The 17,747-nt window shown below is 39.8% G+C and overlaps 1 protein-coding gene across 1 annotated transcript; it reads right to left on the bottom strand.

The window, feature by feature from the left end:
- Nucleotides 1-15,889: 15,889 nt before the first annotated feature.
- LOC144762045 (olfactory receptor 2D3-like) lies at nucleotides 15,890-16,828 on the bottom strand. The gene has a single exon (XM_078647196.1). It carries the CDS (start codon nucleotides 16,826-16,828, stop codon nucleotides 15,890-15,892), a length of 939 nt encoding a protein of 312 aa, XP_078503322.1.
- Between the last annotated feature and the right edge of the window lie 919 nt (nucleotides 16,829-17,747).

The following is a 17,747-nucleotide window of genomic DNA, read 5'->3' as shown; positions in this document are numbered from 1 at the left end:
GAAAAGGAACCAGGGACCCACTGGGAGAGTAGGCAGGACAACAAAAAATACAGGAAAAGGCAGCACAGGAAGGCAGACACAGTAGTCCAGAAAAGCGGGCAAAATACAGCGAAAACGGAAAAAAACGAGAGGGGGCAGAGGCGGCTCAAACTCGTGCTCGCGAAGCAGCAGGATGAAGGACACGGGCACAATCAGGTGGTGCTAGCTGCGGGGCGTAGGGAGCAACCTGCCTGAACACCGGGTCAAGGGTCACTCTGTATGGCACTTCACTGTATGCTAGTCCATTATACCGGATTTCACTGTATGATATTCTACTTTAACTCTCACCACTGTCCTCCAATCTAGTCTAGGACACTCTGCTTTATGCCACTTCACTCTATGTCACTCCACTCTATGCAACTGCACTCTATGCTATTCCACTGTGACATATGACTTTATCCACTGGTGTTGTATAATCACTATTCAATATATATGTGATGGGAATTTACGCCACCTTGTTATTCTTTTTTTTGTCGGTCCTGAAGAAAGCTGCTACACCTCTACAGAGGTTAAAAGGCTGAAACATGTCGACCCCCACTCCTGTATGACTGGTTGAATAACCTCCAGTCATAGTCTGTGTTTTTAATGCTGACCTCCAAATTCCCCAATAAAGTTCATATTGGTGTTTTCACAGCATTAGTTTTAGATCACTATTTTATTTCTTCCCTCTACCTCACCTTGGTCTCATATAGGTTTTACGATACCCTCTCTTCTGACACACTTTCCTGAGCTCCTCCCTCTCAGAGAGGGGGTTGTAGCCTGCATTAGGACTAGGCTTGTAATGTGAATAGGTTGCCCTTTGATGAAGTATGCCACCTGTGGGTGGGTGAGGGAAAACGTCCTGTAAAAGGGTTATTTCAGCACTCTTTCTCGTACCAGATCCAGGGGTCCATTTGGTGTTTTTGCATTCCCAGATTTACCATTGCTTGGAGACTTGAGGATGTGTCAAAATGTAACACCTCACCAGGCGAGGTGCTAATGGGAGAAATGTATTTATTTGTCCTAATTTTTTCCTCTTTCTGTGTGTGCTGCACAGAATGAGTAAAATGCCTCAGAGGATTGTTCTTGTGCAGGAAGATGTACCTTCCTGCAAAAACATTCCTGCTTAAAATGCAGGTATCCACATGCCTGCATTGGCGCTAGGCAGCAGATTGAGCACCAGTGCAAGGAAACTACAGGAATGCACTGTATAATGTTAAATATGGTGCATTCCTGCTGTTTCAGTCAGCAATGAGGTTTGCTGTGCTGCACTGCATGAAAGTGTAATAAATATGCCCTGTAGTTTTTAATTTTAGATGTCCTGGTAGTGAAAAACTCTTAAATTCATTTTTCACTACTGTGGGCCTACCCCTCCTATAGGATAACATTGAAGATTCCTTATTACATTTAATAAGCTATAATTCCTAAATGGGAGCAGGTTGTAATATCATGTGTAATGTCTTTGAAATGTTTTATGGCAGAGTTGGGTTGCTGAATTACATTTTTTTTTAAATTTCACTTTTAGAAAGGTGTCCTTGTGTGCCTTCAGCCTGTGTTGGGTCACATGACTGATTGTTACAGAAGTCAGACTTTGTGAATTCCTCTCATACAGTCACACACTAGAGAGATTAGGTGTGCCTGAATTGACCATCAGCTGGCTGGATGGCTGATTTCTGTATGTCGAAATATATCATATAATACATTATCCCAAACGCTTATATCAGGAACTGGAACAGCAGAAATGTTCACCAGGAAACAGTCTCTTCGCACTTTGTGTGATGAAGAATGGGGTGTTAAAAGCAAGATTACCAGTCCAAATTGAGAGCTTTCTAGGAGATAGTGTTCATTCAGAAGCAAGAAAAAGACTGTCACAAAACCAATCTAAAGGAAAACAAAAAGTAATGCTATTGTAACCTAAATTTATATCAATGGCGGGATAAATTATGTCTTTTTCAGCCAACTCTAACTTACAAGCAAACTAACTTGGGGTGGTAGTGGTGGTGAGTCAGATGAATCCAAAGAGAAGTGATCAAAGTCAACAAAGTAGCCAGATGTTCTTCAATCTATTTTAGGCAGCTCTGAAGGCTGTGTACAACTGTAGTTGACTGTAATTGTGATACGTTGCAGTAGAGACCAACTTTGTCAGTTTGCAGAAGTGCAATCTGTGTTTCCATACAAGTTTAGCGCAAACTAGACTCAATGATATCAGGTATTAGAGCGCTTTACTTGAGCAACAGATTTGTTACAGATGGACACATTAATTTATTTAGTTCTTTGGTAGGCATGGGGAGACTAAGTGATATGCCCAGAGTCACAGGATGTTGAGCGTCGTTGCCGAGACTTTAACCCAGTTCCCCAGCTTCGAGGTCGACCGCTGTAGCCTCAAGGCTATATTCTCTCCCCAATTTGATTGTATGGTAGTTGTTGATATAACACGTAGAAGGGATACTTCAGTTTTAGCTGTCTCCAGCCAGAGAGAAGAAGTTTCATTGCTGAGTAAAGCTTCCAAAAGGGACTAGCTATTGGGTAGTGAGAGGAGGGAGGTAACTACCCAGGAGCCCTCTTAGCCTACTGTGTAGAACCGGTCACATGATATGGTTTGATGAGATCTATCGAGACAAATCTCTTGTTTTTGCTGCCAGCAAGAGGCAGTAAAAGTACCGCTCAGGTAACTTTACCTGCCAGGATAGGGATGGGCACTCTGTAGGATGTCTCACGTTCCTTCTTGTCCACAATCTTCTCTGTGACTAGATCACCGATCTTGGGAATCTGAATAGGAGGTGCTGGTGCTTCTTTCAATTCTCAAGTGGCGATGAATTTACATTTATTTATTTTTAATTTATAAAGGTCATTTATCACTCCTGGAGGGGTATCGGAAACATAGCAGACAGTACAGATCAGAAGACCACGACTTTTGTTTTAAGAAGTCTTCTAAAAGGAAGATATTCTGAACATTTTCAAAGATATATCAGTAATTGATTCCATTAATGGAGGGACAAATAGAAAAAGGTTTTTTCACCTGTAATGGCTTTTCTGAAATGTGGAGTTACAAGCAGGGATTTTTCTCCTGAGAAAAGGGATCTATTTGGCTGGTAAGGAATACATTTTTCAGTTAAATAACCTGGACCTTTGCCATTCAAATCTTTATGTGCAATGCAACATATCTTAAATTTAACTCTCTTGCATATTGGTAGCCAGTGGAGTTGATGCAAGAGGGAGAAGGAGGCTGCTCTTGTTGGTAAATTCCTAACAAGTAGGTCAGCAGTATTTTGTACCACCTAGAGTCTATTTAGAGAAGAGTCACTAGCCACAACCAGAAGGGCATTGCAATAGTCCAGACTGCTCATCACTAGTGCCTGAATGAGCGTCCTACACACAGGGAGAGGAAGGAGAGGAAAACTCTGCAAAAGGCTCAACATATGGAAACTGGAACCAGCAGTGGCCACCACCTGATCCTTCATGGTAAGTTTCTGGTCTAGACGGACACCCAAGTTCTTATCTACTGTCTTAGGTGTGGGGGCAGTTCCAATCTCAGCGGGTTACCATTCTAGGGACCAGAGAGAGAGGGCATCCCGAAGAGCATAATCTCTGTTTTCCCAGCATTCAGCTTGAGAAAATTCTCCATCATCCCCAAAGCAATTGTGGTCATACCTTCTGAGAAATGAGACTGGATGTTCTGGCTACATCTATCAAATTAAAATAGGAGCTGAGTGTCATCGGCATATGAGATCAGAATTAAGCCAAATTCTCTGAGTATTTTAGCAAGGGGGCCACATAAATGGTAAATAGAGAGGGACTAAGACAATATCCCTGTGGCACTCCGTTGTCATTCTCCATTGTCCGAGAACTAAAGGATCCAAGATTTATAGTCTTTGCACAATGGGATAGGAAGTTGGAGAACCATGACAAAGCTTGTCCACAGGCACCAATCTCTTTAAGTCTCCAGAGAAAACTTAGATGGGATACAGTGTTAAAACCTGCAGGCAAATCTAACAGCACCAGAAAAACCATCTGACCATTATCGAGAAAATGTTAAATATTGTCTGTAAAAGCAATCAGTGCAGATTCTGTCCTGTACATTGGTCTGAAACTCAATTGTGAGTGATCAAGGCATCCCAATGACTTAATATATTCTGAGAGTCATTTATTGATATGTTTTTCCAGAAGTTTGCTCAGAAGAGGCAGGAGGGAGATAGGGCGGTAGTTTGATAAATCTGCTACTGAGGCATTTCCCTTCAATGGGTATTATCTGTGCAGTTTTCCACTCTGGTGGAAGTAGGCCTTCCCTCATGGAGAGATTGAGTATCAGGCAGATGGTGGGAGCCAGTTGTTCGTACAGCAGGGAGGAGATTCTGGCCGGAATTACATCCATGGGTGACCTAGATTTGACTGCTTTTAACATTGCCTCGGCAATGTCCACTGTGAGCAAAGTAAAACTATCCAGCAAATATTATCCGAGATAGGTGGAGTGAAATGTATTGTTTCACACGGACATCCTTAACTGCCATGAATTTGAGATGGAGGGATTTTGTTGGAGCAAGCCCTCGGATTGGAAAAAATGTAGTATCCGATATAGTCTGATGGAAGAGTTTCCTGCCTGATTAAGCTGTAAGCCTTTCTAAAATGTTATGATAATGGACTAAGGAAGCCTTGCAGGTTTCCTTACCATTCTGGTCGTGTGAATAACGCCAGCGTTTCTTTATGTTTTATCAACAAGTTTACTCCTTACGTAATTCCTGAGAGTAACATGCTGAATGTGGCGCAATATTAAATTGCTGTTTCAAAGGTGCCAACCGATCTATAGCTGACTTTACCACTTTGTGGTAGGCAGTTAAGTAGCCGTTGATATCCTTTAACTTCAAATTCATATCACTCAAAAATGTATTCATAAATGTGACAGGATAATTTTACCCCACTGTCTCCTATAGCTATAGGAGAAATTTCAGTAGGTGATCTCCACCTTCTCCCCAAGAATGGTCTGACCACACAAGAGGGCGTGGAGTCTCTAAATTAATGTGCAGAGAGTTAGTCAGGACGAGATCTAGTATGTGTCCTGCCAAATGGTTTGGGCCTTTGTTGATCGTATCCAGTCCTATAGTAGCCAGATTGGCAAGGAACATAGAGGCATCCAAATTAGAAGCCATTTCACTATGTATATTAAAATCTCCAAACCAAAGAAAGTATTTGGTAGAGATGTTATGGGAGAAAACAAATCCATTAGATGGGAAATAAAATCACGGATGTGTCCAGGACGGAGATACACCAGGGCACCTTTCAAGCAATCATGGGTCGAAAAATCAATTCTAGAGATAAAAATCTCTATCTTGTCATCAGAACAATGTTTGACTGTGGAACAATGTTTGACTGTGGAGACCTTAAAGGAGTCTTTATTGGTGATGGCAATATATGATAAGATATTTCTTGGTGCCACAGTAATGTAGGGAGTGGAGCTTGGGTTGAGCCAGGTCTCGGTAAGGGAACCCTAGGTCTGGAGTTTCTTAGGAGAGTAAGTCTCAAATTTCTAGAGCATACCTAGGTACAGATCTGACATTACTCAGAAAACATTTCCAAAACCGAGTAGGCCTTTAGGGTAGAGTATCATAAGGGGAAGAAGAAGTGTCTGTAACAGAATTCCTAATCAAAAGGTCAGGGATAGGCTTAGTATCTGATTTCTGTATTAGCAGAAAACTTTGAAATTGGCAATATCTGCAGGAAAATGGACCCTCCATACTACCAAAGGCCACAGACCTACCGCAGGAGCTATACGCACAATGTGCTTTGTATAGACATCTGATTTCTAGGAGTTCCTCACCCAAATAGATGCATCTTTGCTTAGGAGCACCCAAATTTTACATTTACATCTTTGAATGGGAGCAGTCTCCGACCTGACCTGGCTACTGGCGACAGCTGGGCACAGATGGCTTGCCTTTGCATTGCCTGTGGCGCTCTTGCGGCGTGTCCACTGCGAGTTGTGGGAGAATGCATTTAAATTGCCAGGGAGCAGCTAGACTGCTAATTTCTGTGGCTCCTCCCCTAGCCGGAAGTGAGGAAGGGTTTGTATACACCGGTTCCCTCCATTGAAAAGGGAAATTACACAGTGGAATGGGGAGCAGGTGGAACACTAGTAAGGTAAAGGTAGCAGGGAGCAAGGTAAGAGTACAGGAACGAGGTCTATGACAACATTAAAATTCACAGCATATGGTGCAGCTAAATGTAATAAAGTCTGAGCATTAAAAACTAAAAGGCATCTTTAAATAAAACAGTGGGAGAAACTATAAAACAAAAGTAAAGCGCTATAGGTCTATATGTTCTCTGCACGTCGGGAGAGCCACACTTTTAAATAACCAGCGAGCAGCTAGACTAATAATTCCTGTGGCTCATCCCCTAGCTGGAAGTGAGGAAGGGTTTGTGTCCGCCTGTTCCCTCCACTAAAACGGGAAATCTTGCGGTGGAACGCAGAGCGGACTAAATATGAGTAAGGCAAAGGCTGCAGGTAGTGAGGTGAGAGTACAGGAACAAGGTCTATGACAACATTAAATTCACAGTGTATGGTGCAACTCAATGTAATAACATATCAGTGCTAAAAACCCAAAAAGCATCTTAAAATAAAACAGTGAGACAAACTAAAAAACAAAAGTAAAGCGTTACAGGTCTGTATGTCCGATGGACTGTTTATGATGGACAGGTCCTGTAAAACATTCACACATTCATTGATGACAAAGGGTGTCCCGTCTACCACTATACTGGGACTGTCAGGGTCTTGAACCCACATATTAAACCCAAACTGAATCTTTTAGGGAATTTGACCATGGAGTTTCTGAACAGTTTTTGAGGCCTCTCATGACCCCATTCAGGTGGTAAACCCAACTCCGACCTAAAACTAATGCCCTAGCTGTTAAAGACTGCTTCAAGCCCTCGTTCTTCCTCTCCAATAGCGTGTTTCCCTTGGGATAGTAGGAGGAGAATTACCACACAATCAAAACCAATTTTCCCATGGTGTCTCTATAAGCCCTAGAGGCAAATGCCAGACCCTGGTCTCATGTGCCTACTGCATATGTCCTGATAAAGACTTGCAGATATTTTATAACACTTCTGGCATCAGCCGATCACAGTGGCCAAACCCATAGCCATCTATAGCAGGAATCCACTGCTACCAAGATGTATTTGTAAGGCCCATCCGTGGGGCCACAGTGGTCCAGATAAACACAAGCAAGAGGCTTGTCTGAGATCAGCAGTGGTTTTGTGGTAGGTGAGCTACGGTGGAAACCATCAGCTGTTTACATACTTCTAATTTAAGCACAAAGCCTTTGGTCTGTTTAAATAAAGCTGGCCACTAATAGCCCTACTGCAATAGTGATATTGTAGCCATCTTCCCCGTATGTGCTGGTGCTCGGCCCTCAGATATAGCTAGGCTTAAGACTAACGTTCAGTTCAAATTAGGTATTCGTCTAACCCCCACTCTGGGAATCTGAGCAAATTGCAGATTTTGCGCACTTAACTGGTCTGAGTACTTTGTTGGAAAGCCCTATTGGCAAAAGGGCATCACTGCATTCAGTGTTGGCAGCAGTCATGATGTCTGCGTCTATCCTAGTACTTGAAAGATTAATTACAGTGACTACAGCAGTTTGCACTGTTGGTTTTGCAGCTTTGTCAGCCATGGAATTCCCTAATATGTGTATTCCTATACGCTGATGACTCAATGTGTGAATTACATGATACAGTGGCAAACACACTTTGTGTTTCGCCACCAGTCCCCATAGCAGCTTGTGCTTAATCATGTGCCCTTCAGAATCTATGAATCCATTCTGGCTCCTGTGGTGTAAATACGTGTTGTAAGACTGTACACAATAATACAAATCACACACTGTAATTTTGGGAAATCGGGGATCCTTATTTTTAAGTGCCAGAACTAGAGCTTTTAGTTCAGCCAGCTGTGCTGTGCAGTCACTCAGGGCCCGATTCACAGAACTAACTTAAGACAAAATCCTAACCTTACTACTTTTGGTATTCACAGAAGGCATTTATTAGTAGGAAAGTTAGGATTTTGTCTTAAGTTTGACTTAAGACAAACTTAAGACACACTTTATACAGACTTAAGACAAACTTAAGACAGACTTAAGGCGGACTTAAGTTAGGATTTATTTTGTCTTAAGTTTGTCTTAAGTCTGTTTGAAGTCTGTCTTAAGTCTGTCTGAAGTTTGTCTTAAGTCTGTTTTAGGTCTGTCATAAGTCTGTCTTAAGTTTGTCTTTAGTTTGTCTTAAGTCAAACTTACACAACAAGCCTCAAAGAAATCCCTGGAAATAATTTTTAAAACGTTTTTACCTTGCTACAACTTTATGCTTTTCACACCACACATTCGTCACTCTTACAGCGCTTAAATGATTCCTCAATATAATCCCCCACTAAAATGAGGTATTTACCACAATTTCTTCACATGTATAAAAAATGCATTACATAAAACAATAGTTTTGTATATGATTAAAAATCGGGAACATCCGAGGACCTTATCGATAGTTCATATATTTTGCACACTCTTCCTAGGTACGTATAATTCACTTGCCTTAGGCTAAATACAAACTGTACTAGCATTTAAAAAGGAACAAACATCCTGATATATCCTATACTTTACACAATCACATGGACATTGCATTAGAGTACTACCCCAAATGATACATTTGTAATTCAAACCGATCCAATAGCCAAATAAATTTCAAGGAACCTATTGTACAAAGAAATTTTCCTGTATCTCATATGGTGCCTTGGCTTTTTTGGATTCCTTTCAAGAAAAAAACAGGCGTTGACGTGTTTCGGTGATCAAAGTCCAAAGGATGTGGAGCCACCTTCTTCAGGACAAATAATGATTGGGGTCACTTCATTCAAGTAGTTATAGCTTTATCTATACATATAAACAGAAGGAAAGATAGAAACAATGATCAGTTCTGTTTGATCCCTTTCTGGATCTAATATTCTGCAAGTTTTTTTTATTTTTTTTAAAAACTGTGACACGCCATTGTTTAACATTTTCACTTCCTTATACATTTTTCCCTCTGGGCTTTTCAAATAGGCATTAATCAGAAGACCGCCCTATGCTTAAAGACATTAAAAATACAGGAAGTCCAAAACGTGATCTTACATGTACCTCCCCCTGATCTGCATACATCTCTTTATTTATTGCCCAGGTATACTAATTTACATGCATTTAATGTGGAACATATTGAGAAGTTATTTCAGAAGTAATTCACCCTGCTCAGACATTCATTCACAGTTTATCAGTCACTCGTTGCATTCCCTTGCTGCCCCTATATACTGACCTTTGGTCATTTCTTTGTGTGTATAGAGTATCACCTTGGCATGCAGCTGGATACTTCAAGGTTCCTGGTGTAATGAAAGGGAGTACTGTATTATAACCCTTTCTCATTGGGTAATGGCTTTATACAACTTTCTTTAATTATGTTCAGCTTTTTACCTTATAGTTAATGAAAGTTACATGAATGTTTTCTCTCATTTGGGTACTTCAATATTCGAAATGCTACTTGTTAGCTAAGTGTTCTAATATACGCCAATATTTCATCTGTGTCTCATTAGGATAATTCAATGGATAACCGCGACAATACCTGAAACTAGTGTGTTTTACCTCCCTGCTGTGATTTAGACACAGATGAAATATTGGTGTATATCAGAACACTCAGCTAACCTGTAGCATTTGGAATATTGAAGTATCCAAATGAGACACAGATGAAATATTGGCGTATATTAGAACACTCAGCTAACCCGTAGCATTTTTAATATTGAAGTACCCAAATGAGAGAAAACATTCATGTAACTTTCACTAACTATAAGGTAAAAAGCAGAAAATAATTAAAGAAAGTAGTATAAAGCCATTACCAAATGAGAAAGGGTTATAATACAGTACTCCCTTTTATTACACCAGGAACCTTGAAGTATCCAGCTGCATGCCAGGGTGATACTCTATACACACAAAGAAATGACCAAATGAATTGCCTAAGGTCAGTATATAGGGGCAGCAAGAGAATGCAACAAGTGACTGATAAACTGTGAATGAATGTCTGAGCAGGGTGAATTACTTCTGAAATAACTTCTCAATATGTTCCACATTAAAAAGCTTGTCAATTAGTATACCTGGGCAATAAATAAAGAGATGTATGCAGATCAGGCGGAGGTACATGTAAGATCACGTTTTGGACTTCCCGTATTTTTAATGTCTTTAAGCATAGGGCGGTGTTCTGATTAATGCCTATTTCGAAAGCCCAGAGGGAAAAATGTATAAGGAAGTGAAAATGTTAAACAATGGCTTGTCACAGTTTTAAAAAAAACAAAAAAAAACTTGCAGAGTATTAGATCCAGAAAGGGATCATAGAGAACTGATATTTGTTTCTATCTTTCCTTCTGTTTATATGTATAGATACAGCTATAACTACTTGAATGAAGCGACCCCGATCATTATTATTTTGTCATGAAGAAGGTGGCCCCACATCCTTTGGACTTTGAGCACCGAAACGCGTCGACGCCTGTTTTTTTCTTGAACGGAATTAAAAAAAGCCAAGGCACCATATGAGATGCAAGAACATTTCTTTGTACAATAGGTTCCTTGAAATGTATTTGGCTTTTGGATCAGTTTGAATTACAAATGTATCATTAATATCATCCTTCTAGTGGGGTAGTACTCTAATGAAATGTCCATGTGATTGTGTAAAGTATAGGATATATCAGGATGTTTGTTCCTTTTTAAATGCTAGTACAGTTTTTTAGTTAGCCTAAGCCAAGTGAATTTTACGTACCTAGGAAGAGTGTGCAAAATACATGAACTATCGATAACGTCCTCGGATGTTCCCGATTTTTATTCATATACAAAAATATTGTTTTATGTAATGCATTTTTTAAACATGTGAATAAATTGTGGTAAATACCTCATTTTATTGTGGGATTATATTGAGGAATCATTTAAGTGCCGTAAGAGTGACGAATGTGTGGTGTGAAAAGCATAAAGTTGTAGCAATGTAATTTTTTTAAAAATATTTCCAGGGATTTGTTTGAGGCTTTTTGTGTCTATTGTACCCTGTTCCCTGGAACACGTGGTTTCATCTCTCCTTGATTTAAGTCAAACTTACGACAAAATCCTAACTTCACTACTACTATATGCCTTCTGTGAATACCAAAAGTAGTACGTTTAGGATTTTGTCTTAAGTTAGTTCTGTGAATCAGTAACTGCATATAGGTATTGTGAGGCTGGAATTATCCATCCTCCAGTCTGCCCTTTTCTGTAGTGCACGGAGCAGAGTATTGATGCTTTGGCCTTATGGCAGGCTGTGCAGAACCATCAATCTAGATGAGGTAATCATACTAATCTGGAGGCAGGACTTCATTAGGTAGAGAAATTTGTGTTCATATTGCAGGTATCACTGTTTGTGTATTGTAGAGTCAAAGATGTAATCTACATCTGTTGCTGTAAGAGAGTTAACTCATTGTATCCATCATGGATGTAATGCTTTTGTGTTTTGAAGTCTGGCTTTTCTGACAGGTTTTAAGGCTGGAACATTAGTCACAATGATTATGTTTTTCCCCTGGGCCAAAAATCTTTCCCTCACTACAACATTCTGTACTGCCGTCAGAATCTTGTCTGTTGATGCAAAACACATTGCTGCATTGGTATACAGATGCGATTTATATGCAATTGGTACAGTGTCTCCTTCATTGAATGTGACATAGGTGTACCCTGATGCGCCCACAATTATTCTGATTACCAGGCTTGTGTTGTTAGCATGTGTGTGTGTGTTTTGAAGCTAGCATTTTAGCATGTACTAAACATAGAATTTGTGAGTGGTCAGTTGTCCAATGTGTACTTGATAAATGTGGATGAATCAAGACGTAGAAAGGTTTTACCCGCTCTGCATAAACTGTAATGTATCTTCTGCCAAAATGTAGGAAACCCAATATTGATTGCAGTTTCTTTAATGTGTTAGATGGTTGTAGAAGTGCACACTTGTCTAGGAAATGTCTCACAAGGAGTCTGCCTCCACTAAACAACTTGTATCCTAGGAGCAAGACATTGAAATGGGCAATTTAGATTTTTTGAAATGAAATTTGTAACCTATAAGAGCGGATCCCAAAACTATGTGATGTACTCTTGCCAAGTGTGTAGAAAGGTACTCATCCATTAGGTATATGTCATTGCCATAGTACAATGCCTGGTTATCAAATTCTTTCCAAAGTTCTGTAACCCGGGCTGAAAACAATCATGAACTGTTCTTTTGCGCTTGAGGAAATAAACGTTTTGTGCATCGAATCTGCATGAAGCAGGTGTTGAAGTGTCTGTAATCTAACACTAAATGCTATGAATGAACTGTTTTCATTGCTGAAAACCAAGGATTATTAATTGGGGATGTCCCCTGCACAGAGGAGAGAAGAGACCTCACTATCATATCTAAGTCATCCTAGCCTGCACTTGAAGCAAGTAAGAGACACTCAACTCTATGGAGCTCCTCCGATGCCACTTCCCACTTTTTGCAACTTAGGGCCTGATTTAGATATTGACGGACGGGTTACACTGTCACAGTGGTGATGGATATCCCATCTCTGAAATATAAATCCCTTCAGATATAACGTAATTTATATTTCAGTGGGTAGGATATCCATCACTGTTGTGACATAGTAACCCGTCTGCAAAGATATAAATCAGGACCTTAGTCTGACACCATGCAAATCATCTATAAAACTCCAAGACAGATCATAAACTTTAATATTGAAGTCTTGGACCCCGCTCACCACTTCATCTGTCTAGCATGCTCACAGCACAATCCTTGCTGCCTTCAACTTCCCAGACAACTCAAGCATCCCAAAAATATGAAACACCATCTTTATCCTCAACAGCATACTTCAAAATCTGAAAGCTCATGTTGTTTTCTCTACATAACCAACCATCCAGTGCAAGCCCCTTCCTCCAATACTGGACCAACTACCTCATCATCCTCATCTTTCTGTTCAATATCCAACCAATACAGAGTTGAACCCACATGAGAACATCACAGTATTGATCATTCCATGTTGCACAGAGAAATAATTTCAGACATTAAAAAAAAACATTGATGCAGCATTTGGTGCTTCTTATTATATCCCACCTTCTTTAGGACATACATAATGAATATTTGTTTTATAAACTGTAAAAAAATTGAACATTATTTTACAGTTTTTTATTCAGTAGGCATAAGTAACTAAAACATTTTATATGAAACGTACACAATATTAATTCTATTTTCTCCTCCCAACTGTTCATTCTATCACTACACCACTCCCCAAATTAGATTTTTTTTTTTACAGATATATTATAATTACGGGGTGAAGGGAGTACATCAATCTCATTATATGTTTTAGGATAAAGGGAGTACATTACTATAATTCATCTTATTACTTTAAAAATCTAAATAAAAATACTCTTATCGAAGGTCACAACTTTATTTCATGTGGGACACTGTTTCTTTTAAATTGATAACGAATTGGTTATATCACCACACTCTCCTGTGCTGTTTCATTATTGGTTGACAGGAATACCCAGGAACTGATAGATCCTTTCACAGTTGTCCAAGAAACTCCCAATGATCAGCAAATATTGGAGTAAGCCACTTAAGTAAAATTCAACATTTGGCTGAATTATCTATTTGAGCCAACATTTGTAAATTATGCTGACTGAGATATTTGTTTCTTGTCCAGTTTAAAGCGTAGGGGCATATTTAAAAACCTCTACTGCTGCAGGAACGCCACATTTATTGACGTTTCTGTGGCGATAGAGGTTTTGCCTTATTTACTAGGTGGTGTTAAGCCACTAAACGTCTTGTAAATAAGGCCCCCTTTTACGCTATACTTAGCAAGAAAGGGGGGGCAATGGGTGTTGCGGTGGGTGTGCTGCCTCAACACCCATTGGCTTTGATGCTGCCTCCTATTTACAAGGATGGCGTGAATAGGAGACAGGACCAAATTAACACCAGGGAAAACCTGGTCTTAACATTGCAAAACGAGGAAAAATGCTTTATTTGTTCTCTTTTTTGCTGCTTCTATTCGTGCTACATTGTGCAGCATGCCATGCATGAGTGTATATGTGTAACAGTCATTTAAACAATCATTTAAAAAATGACAATTTGCAACTTCTATGAGTGCTGCACAAAGCATATTGGACTCTGCTGTGGGCAACCATAAATCCAGTGATATAACGGTTGTGCTTGTTTCCAAGACACTTATCAGACGTGTAGATAATGTCTATTGTGAGACAACAGTTAGTGCTGCACATGCCTCTGGAATGAGCCAGACAAAAGAAGATGCAGTTCAAGTATTTATTACATCTGCTGATATTGCATGTGACCTTCAAGTTGTTGATGCAAGGGTCAGTGCCCATTGTACAAGGTGATTAACATGACTTACCTCTTCACCTATACCTTTGCTTACGATAATTTCTGGTCACCTATGCAATCTAATTTCCACTCTTTACGTTTTCATATGCAACACTCTCTGGCACACCAACATTGGAATAATTTAAAATGTGTTGTGTGATTCATAAAACTATATAAGTTTTTTTACATCTGCTGATCATACATATTCAAGTTGTTGACGTAAGAGTCAGTGTAAATTGTTTAAGGTGATCAACGTGACTGCACTCCATTGTCCCTATGTAATCTTGTCAGACTCACCAACCTTTAATTGTGATGATATGACTGTACAGAATATGAATGGAGGTTGTTTTGAAAGAGGTAGGCCCAAAAGAGAGGTGGGGTAGTTGATCCCCCACCTACCAGAACAACTAGGTGTACCTCACCTTCTTTTAACTCAATCCCTCTTCCTTTCATGAAAACAAGTTCCTCTAGAGCAACCAACTTATCCTGGGGTAATAGAATAAACTTCAATGGACTCCTGAAGTACAGAGCCCATTTGCACCAGAGGGAAACATATAATGTGCAATGGTTTCCAGCTCACCTCCTATTCAGTGTGTGAAAATTACTGTTAACCAGATCATTTTGTGATGATTGCTGCTTGAATGAACCACAGGGGGCCACACAGTATCATATCAGGTCTGTCTTCTCCTGGGGCCATTAGCTGACAATTGCTACAGTCAGTATCTGTATCACTTTATTATGACCCTTCCTGTCAGCCACTGTGATCAGAGGAGAGTGTTTTTTATTGGTATGTTGGTGGATCTTGTTTATAGCTATTGTGTGGAGCAGCTGATGGTTGGTGTTAATTTGTTGTGCTATTTTACACAGGTTCCTAACATAGTGGGAGAATTGTGAATATTTAGTGACAGCATCTTTCATTGCTGCCACTGAGTTACATCCTCTTTTCCTGCATGTTTGTGATTTTGAAGCAATAGAACTCAAGTTAATCTCTTGGAAGACAAATTGGCATAGTAATATTGATGAGCTTTTGCTGCTTCTTGCTATTGTGTGCTTTAAATTGCAATGGGCCATCGCTGAGCATTTCTGGGTGCAATGCACAAAATACTGGTCCATAAAATAAAGTTGGGACTCATAAATTTAATGTATCATTGGGCATCAGATGGCTGGATACAATAATTGTTTTCTGTGAGAGATCACTGTGTTCTTGCCATATTGGTTTCTTAATACCACATTATTTGTGCATTTAAAATAATAAATAATTATAATGTCCTAGTCAATAAAATATATGTCTGTATCTGTATATGTATATCACTGATGATCCTTTGGCTGTGATCGTACGTTTGACTGAAAAAAAAATACCTAAAAGAGGTATGCTGGTGCTAAATGAATGCTAATGTAGAAACCACTTTGTTTCCATTTCTACAGTGTTGGCATTTTACTCATAACATAAACAGATGAACACTTCCCATATTTAATGAACAATTTGCCTATGGGCAAGTTTATGCACAGCCCTCTTCACATCTTTGTTTCTCAGACTATAGATCATGGGGTTCAGCATTGGGGGCGTCACAGTATAAAATACTGCAAATATTTTATCCTGATTTTCACTTTCTGAGGTTTTAGACGCTGGTTTCAGGTACATGGAAATGACGGTGCTGAAGAATATGGTGACAACAACCAGGTGAGAGGCGCATGTGGAGAATGCTTTTAATCTAGCTTCAGAGGAGCGGAGTCTCACAATTGTGATGATGATTCGGGTGTAGGAGATGGCAGTGAAGAGAAATGGTATCAATACTATAAAGATTGCAGCAGAGAAAATAACCATCTGTGTGACAAAGATATCCACGCACACCATCTTCAGGAGAGTTGGAGCCTCACAAAAAAAATTGTTGATTATGTTTGCCCCACATAATGGTAACCGTAGTGTAAAATATGTGTCCACGAGGGCCATCAAACCACCACTTAACCAGCAGCAGGATGCCAGTGTGATGCAAACAGGTCTGCTCATGATGACTGTATAACGCAATGGAAACACAATGGCTACATAACGATCATAAGCCATGACTGCTAGAAGGACACACTCTGTACCCCCCAGGAGCAAGCATGTGTACATCTGTGCTGCACAAGCATTGAAGCTAATAGTTCTCCTGAGAAGGAGTTGGGCCAACAGGTAAGGAACTACCACTGTTGAGAAACACATGTCCAAGAAGGAAAGATTCCCAAGGAAGAAGTACATGGGAGTATGAAGGTGAGAATCATGGGCCCAGGCTGTGATTAAGATGGTATTTCCAATGAGTGTGACAACAAACATAACTAAAAACAACACAAAGAGAATGATCTTCACATCCGGATCCTCAGTCAGGCCCAGCATCAAGAACTCAGCAATCCAACTTCCATTATTCATCCCCATTGTGTCCAGGTTTATCTCAGCTACGGGGAAAAAATGAAGAAAGATTCATGGGAAATACATCATGCATAGAGATAGCATTCATCCTGGTGAAATGCACATTTGTATCTCAAATGTCCAACAAAAGATTGACATGTTATCATCACCAGTCAACTTAAATTTGCATTTCTTGTTCTTGACTTATATTGAATTTGTAATATGACCTTTGCAGGTGTGTCTCTCCCGCATTTAACCCCACTCAGTGGAGCCTTGCAATTGACATGTTGTTCATGACATTCCCACAGCTACTTATACCAAACAAAATTCAATTAAAGGTATGCATACCCTCCATACATTCTGAAATTGCTCATCACCTCTGGAGGCTTCAGAGACTTCAAAAGCAGAGACTATTTTTTTCTTAGCCAGCAAGTAATCTTTCTTTGGAACAGATGTTTCAGTGTGAATCTTTAGAGAGATGATTGCTCTGGGCACCTTGGGGGTTGGCATAACTCTTCTTAAGCCTTAATGAATTGTCATAATATTATTTTTCTTTGTTTAAAGTGCATGTTACACAAGTTGCCACCCCTGAGACAAACCATGAAACAAATAACTGCTAATATTAGGGTAAGAGGAATGTTTGAAAAAACAGCATGTTTTGTTCACTTAGCCACAGAATCATGTGTTGTTTGTTTTGATTTGCAGTGTCATTAAAGCGTCACATGTGCTGAATGGCAATTCTCACTTTTATACACATAAGATTTATTTCTGAATTCAGTGTAACTGGATTTGGCTTCTGTTCCCTAGGTTGGTGTATACCTGTGTGAAGCTAGGAAAATCCTCTCTCACCTGGTATGGGTGTGCATAGTATAGCCTAATAAAGAGCCATCCATAACCCTGAGGATACCTCCATCCCTTTTTGAGACATGTGAATGGGCAGAAAGCA

This window comes from Lissotriton helveticus, chromosome 6 (genome assembly GCF_964261635.1).
Source record: "Lissotriton helveticus chromosome 6, aLisHel1.1, whole genome shotgun sequence".
Lineage (NCBI taxonomy): Eukaryota > Metazoa > Chordata > Amphibia > Caudata > Salamandridae > Lissotriton > Lissotriton helveticus.
This window is presented reverse-complemented; position numbering and strand designations above follow the sequence as displayed.

Excerpts from the sequence above, each read along its gene's own strand:
- LOC144762045 (XM_078647196.1), bottom strand. The coding sequence starts at position 16,828 with ATGGGGATGAATAATGGAAGTTGGATTGCTGAGTTCTTGATGCTGGGC.